The sequence below is a fragment of the Perca fluviatilis genome, chromosome 10, assembly GCF_010015445.1.
Source record: "Perca fluviatilis chromosome 10, GENO_Pfluv_1.0, whole genome shotgun sequence".
Classification (NCBI taxonomy): Eukaryota; Metazoa; Chordata; class Actinopteri; order Perciformes; family Percidae; genus Perca; species Perca fluviatilis.
The window spans coordinates 24,050,657-24,056,656 of NC_053121.1; the positions used below are offsets into that span (position 1 = coordinate 24,050,657).

A 6,000-nucleotide genomic window follows, 5' to 3' on the forward strand; every position below is an offset into this window, starting at 1 on the left:
AAATTATAGCAATGACTAAAAAGGTGAAGGCTGAGCCATATGTAATTACTTTTTAGCTGTAGATTATTACTATCTACTAGCTATTTCTGCTTCCTTAACACATCAAAAAATAGGCATACCTGTCCCACATTAGCTATTTGATGTAAATATTAATTGGGAATTGTCCCTTTTAAATATTCAATTGTATTGTTGGCACTTTTGACCAGATGTATGCAGAAATGTACTGATATCAACTATAGTCATTTTCCAAGTCACTGTAATAAATGTGATGAAGCAGTATATGACTTTGTCTTTCATGATTTTCTGTAGAGAGATTGCTAAGAACGCCATGCTACGGTGGGGACCGTTCCTCTATTGGACTCTACTTGGAGTCTTTCATGGCTTGCTCTTCTTCTTTGGTGTTCGATATTTGTTCAGTAACCCAGCACTGCAGGATAATGGCCAGGTTTGATTTAATTCACCCTCTAAATACGTGTGATATTTAAATTACTTGATTAAGTATTGTCTCTTAAGTACATTTGCTAATTTATCTTAATTAAATCCAGGTTTTTGGGAACTGGTCATATGGAACAATTGTCTTCACTGTCCTCGTCTTCACTGTCACACTAAAGGTAAACCACTCCCCTGTTGTTTTTATCTTATCTTATGAAAGGGTGTATCATTACAGCAGCTGTTTCACAGGAGAGTTGGAAGCAGATATATGTTCTTGCAGAACACTGACTTTAGCAAAGTTTGTTGAATATTTAACATGTCCATTTATTGACTCTTCTCTGCCATTCTAGCTCGCTCTGGACACGCGGCACTGGACATGGATCAACCACTTTGTAATCTGGGGCTCCCTGGCTTTCTACATGTTTTTCAGCTTCTTCTGGGGAGGAATAATATGGTTAGAAAACAAACCAGGATAAGATAACCTACATAGTCATTGTAGCCGACCTGTACATTTTCATTTCTTTTCAACCCCTGTAGCTCTTTCAGTCAGTGTAAACCACAGTGTTCCCTCTCCTGCAGGCCTTTCCTGAAGCAGCAACGTTTGTACTTTGTGTTTGCCAACATGCTGAGTTCGGTGTCAGCCTGGCTGGTCATCATCTTGCTCATCCTGCTCAGCCTACTGCCAGAGATCCTGCTTGTGGTGTTCCGCAAGCCCCGTGGGCCCCACACTCGACAGGTAGAGCTGAAACACACACTTGGCCTGACACACATTATTTGCACTCTACTTACCTCTCTCTCCCCTCTCCTCTCCTCTCTATCTCTGTTCCAGATTTACGATGCTTAAACTTTACATATATCATTTTAACCATTTATTTTCTCTATGGTTTGTCATGGTTAATGGAGCCCATGCTTGATGTATTTCTAAAGGGCCGTGTTTTTGTATATGCAGAGCAATTGTTCACTGCAGAGGACTGAATCACATTTAAATCAAGACATTTACAATACACCCAGAGTTCAAGATGAGTCATCAAAATTATATATATTATATTTTTACTTTTTTAAAGGAAGAGAAAAGAGATTTTTTTAAATAATACATATACTGTATTTGACATAAACCAAGCGATAATGGGACTATTAGCACAGTGACACAGGGTTAGAATTTGGAATTTTTTCAAATCAGGCTTTAATATCCTTAGCAGTTAGTGCATTTCATTTCCTCCTGAAGACGACTTTCCCAGACAAATATTTTGTCGTTTCAATTTGCTCCCCATGAGGCTAATGTGTTTTCCAAGCAGCTGGAAATGTTTGGTGGTATGTACGGTGCTTTTGGGTGCGTTCCACACTTTATTTTTTTTTTCCTTCTTTTTTTTTTTTTTTATTGTGTCTAGACTTGTTTTATTTAGGAAAAGTAGTAAACCAAACCAAATGTTTTGCACATATTTGAGGGGAGTCTTACAGCAGTTTTGTGCAATATATATATTTTTTTTTTTTTTTTTCTGTTTGAGTGTGTATCTGTCAGATGTTAAAGTTACAGAATCAATCAAATGGCATACTGAGGAGTATTCCAGTGCAGTCTACATATGTAAATGGAATGACCGTTGTAAATATAAGTGGTACAGTGTTACTATCTAGTACTTTCTATCTAGCATTTTATTTTAGAAAACTCCCTTTGACCTTTTTTTTTTTTTTTTTTTTTTTTTTTTTAACTTGTTTTCCAACTTTTCAACTTTGTTTTCCTAACAAGTACTCTCGCTTTTGCACTTAGAGGCATTCTTCTTACCCTGTCTCACCCTCTTATTTCTTCTCTCTTCCTCTCTGGACCTGCCTCCCTAAAGATGAAACATCGCCTTCCTTCCTCTGGGACATCTACTATCTTCATGTTGTCGCAGACCGCTAGCTCTCACAGCTTCTCGTGGAGTGACTGAGGTCTCTTTTTCTTTCTGTCAGCTCTGCCTGCAGAGTTTCTGTGTCTGCCAGTCCGCTGGTTTCCTACCTGTTGTGTCCTTCCTCTCCCACTGTTTGACTCCTTTATTACCCTCTAAAGTAACTCGGGTGGCGTTCTGTGGTTTTTTACAGTCCCCACTTGGTTGGACAGATTAGGTCAGACAATTCAGATTTCAGATGAATTATTACATAAGGAATGCTATCCTTAGATGTCCTCATCTTTAAGCCTTAATTTGAGTGCTTATCTTTAGATATATGTCTATTAAATTAGAAGGAATGCAGTGGGCTGGTGTGTGTGCCCAAGCAGTATGGAGTAGGACCAGGTGTCCAAACATGCAGTCAGTTTTTCCATTCTCGTCTGTCCAGTTGTATCAGTCAGTGTTCCCTCCCAGCTGCCTGTGCTGATCCAATGCCTGCTGCTGCCGCCGCATGTCAAGTCAGGTGAATGCAGCACGTCAAAGCACCCAAACTTACCTGCATGAGGCTCAAGTCAACAACCTCATCCTGGATCCTCACCACAAACCCTGCGAGCCACTTCATTTTGTCTGTGCGTGTGTGTTATATCGTACATGCTTGTGAAAAATGTGCAGGGGTCGTAGCCTTGTATTAATAGGGAGCAATTAGTATAGAGATATAAGGTTTCTGCAAAATTATTCTTGCAAGGAAAAGGTGTATAAAAAGGCACCAGGACGGACTTTCATTGTCCACCTGTCCAGTGTTAAAGTCTTTTTGTATGTATATGTTTGTTCGTTTCTGAATATATGTTTGTTTGTGTGCAAGAGAGAGGCAAAGTGTGTGTGTTTGTCAGCGTAGTGATGTCATTGGTGTCTCTTGCCTCACCCTTCTAGAAGAAGCCGGTTCAGTCGAGCGTGGGGGGCAACCAGTCTCCCCGGTCTTCAGCCAGGCCCCTGCTTATGAGAACCTTTTCAGATGAGTCCAATACTGTCATTTAAACAGGTACCAGCCCACCTTCAGGCCATTTAAGCCAATCAAAGACCTGCTCCCCCAGCCAATCTCTCCAGCAGTTCTGGTCCCTAACTCTAAGTTTTAACAAGGGAATCAAAGGCATAATGGCATAGAGGTCACAGTCAACAAGACCCAGTGTGTTCTTCTGTGTTGTGTGAGCTGATATTGGCTGGCTGAAAAGATGCACTTTTTCCATGTCAGACTCAAGTCCTGTGTGAACATTTTTAGTTGAAATGGTGCACAACATGTGAATGCATCTCTATATACTAGGCCTAATGTTGCAAAACTTAAAAACATGCTCCTTTCAGCCTCCCTTTGGAAGCCCTGCTTACATTACCTTCCGCATGTGCTTTTAAAACCCCAATTTTCAATGTTTTTAGTCCATCTCATTTTTGTATCAGGAATGTCTGAGTGTGAGGGTTGGTGTCAGTTTGATTGGGTTTTCTTATCTGGCAGTGTGAAACAACAGAGCTGGTCTGTGATTATAACTTTCCCCAGTCTGACATTCATGTACATTGTGTGTACCGTTGTGGTTTGGTCACGGTCGTTTTGTCCTGTGTGCACGTACAATCCTGTGTTGGTGGTCGTCATCTGCTTACTTTGCTGGCAAAAAATTTATGCGTTTGTGATTGCTGAGCCTTACTCACTGCATGATGTGACATTTCCTTAACCTCAGACCATGGTGCTGCATTACATAAAGGGGATGGCAACAAAATGAATGGAAATTATCCTTGTGTAAAGCATCATTTAAAAAAAATGTAGAAGATAAACATGGAAAACCAAGATTAAATAAATAAATAAGACACTATGGAATAAATATATATATATATATATATATATATATATATATATACTTTGAGTCCATGAAAAGCGCTATATAAATTAAATTTATTATTATATATGAGAGAGCGCGCACATTATTATTTATTTCAGCAGTTTTTATGTTCAAATGAAAAAAATTTAAAGGTTAGTTTTTTTTGGCCTTTTTTGTTGCCTTTATTCAATAGCTGACAGTAGAGAGATGTCAGGTGGGGAGTGGAATATGCCTGTTATTTGATTGGCTGTTGCTTTGATATCACATAACTGGCTCTGCCCTGTTAGACTTTGCGATGAAAATTGGCATTATGAAATAAAACGGTCACTGAGAAGAACGGTTAGGGAAAAAAACATTATAAAATAAAAACTGCTGAAATTGAATAATAAATAATTGAAAAACGGTTATTGTAAAGGATCAGGATGAAATTACATTTTTATAAGGAGCAAAGTTAAAAAATTTGTCAGATTATTTTACAATTTCATGGTTTATTATATATTTTGTCTGTGTTTTAAAATTTATAATGTCTTGTTTATTAATTTGATATTAAACACTTTTAGTCTCGAATATACACACAACTTGGGTAGATGTCAAATTAGACACAATCTTCAAATAACCCATTAGATGTCCTTAAAGTCCTACTGTATGGCTGCAATATCAAGAGCACTGGAGGTGTTCTGAGGTGAAAGGGCAGCTCTCCATCTTTTTGGGCAGTTGATATTGTGTTAAATGTCTTTAGTGTTTTCATTTTGTCGTCTATCCCCTGTAAGTTGGTCTGAAATGTGTCACCTCCCTATCACTGTTGACCAGGGTCACCGATATCTGTTGCTTAACAAAAGCACAAGGCCTTTTGCAACAGCTTTCACTGTTTAACGTGCATTTCTATTCTCCCAATAGCTGTCAGAGGGTGGCCTCCTACAAACATCCAGGTAAACTACAGCGAGACAAACCTAATTTAATTTTCTGTGTCTGTTCAATGTCCCTGCTGAGCTTCAACAGATCAGTAGACTTGGATGAAATTTGGAGCATTGCCTTTACTAATTTCTGCTTGTCTCTGGTGGCGGGGAGAATGCCATTTTAGTTTTTTTCATGAATCGTGCTACGTGGCCAATCACCGCTTATTCCCTTAATTGATGGAGATTGCTAGGTGTTTTGTCCCCTTCCTTTTGTTTGCACAAGTTCGTAATGAAAACATTGAAGTAAAATCCATCTGCTTTTTCAGATTGCAGCGGTCACACCACTATCCTACAAGCACCTGAAGGAGCGCGAATAAAAGGTGGCAAGGACTCCCAACAATGGTGGCATCAGCCACTTTCAGAGTCCTGTACCAGTCAGGTCAGAGCCGTCTGCCATCATGCCTGATCTGAGAAGTGGAGGAGAAGAAAAGGAGGAAGAAAAAGAGAGATGTGCTAACTGAGGGGGAAGGGATGAAAAGGGGTTTATCAGTCTTTGACTTGACGCATCTCTGCTGTCTCGTCTTTTTTTTTTTTTTCTCTAACCCTACCACCCCCCAACCCCCACGAAAGGAGGCTGAAGAAAGTAATATTTTATTATTAAAAAAAAAAGAAGGTTGTTTTTTTTTTTTTTTTTTTTTTTTTTTTTTTTTTTTTTAAAAATTCCAAAACCAAAAAAAAGAACAAAAAAAAAAAAAAAAAAAAAACTTCCCCCCACCCCCCCCCCCCCCCAAAAAAATTTAAAAAAAAAAAATTTTTTTTTTTTTTTTTTTGAGCTGCCTTGTCAGTAGCTCTATCGAACTGCTGTGTTTTAACAAGCAGTTGTAATAGTATCCAGTCCAAGAATGGTTCACTGCATGAAAGAAGGCTCAAAAGAACGCTTCACTCCAC

General features: G+C 38.8%; 1 protein-coding gene across 9 annotated transcripts in view; it reads left to right on the plus strand.

The window, feature by feature from the left end:
* atp11c (ATPase phospholipid transporting 11C) overlaps positions 1-5,620 on the plus strand; it is a 49,870-nt gene extending 44,250 nt beyond the window's left edge. The window contains exons 25-31 of one of the 9 annotated variants that reach the window (XM_039812611.1): positions 310-445; positions 546-611; positions 783-886; positions 1,012-1,168; positions 2,268-2,358; positions 5,054-5,085; positions 5,379-5,620. In XM_039812611.1, coding sequence (XP_039668545.1) covers positions 310-445; positions 546-611; positions 783-886; positions 1,012-1,168; positions 2,268-2,357 — 553 coding nt within the window. In that variant the 3' untranslated portion in view covers position 2,358; positions 5,054-5,085; positions 5,379-5,620. Of the gene's footprint in view, positions 1-309; positions 446-545; positions 612-782; positions 887-1,011; positions 1,169-2,267; positions 2,359-3,224; positions 3,340-5,053; positions 5,086-5,378 lie in introns of those variants that run through there. The other 8 variants (XM_039812607.1, XM_039812609.1, XM_039812608.1 and 5 more) reach the window with 8 other exon arrangements.
* Positions 5,621-6,000: the final 380 nt, after the last annotated feature.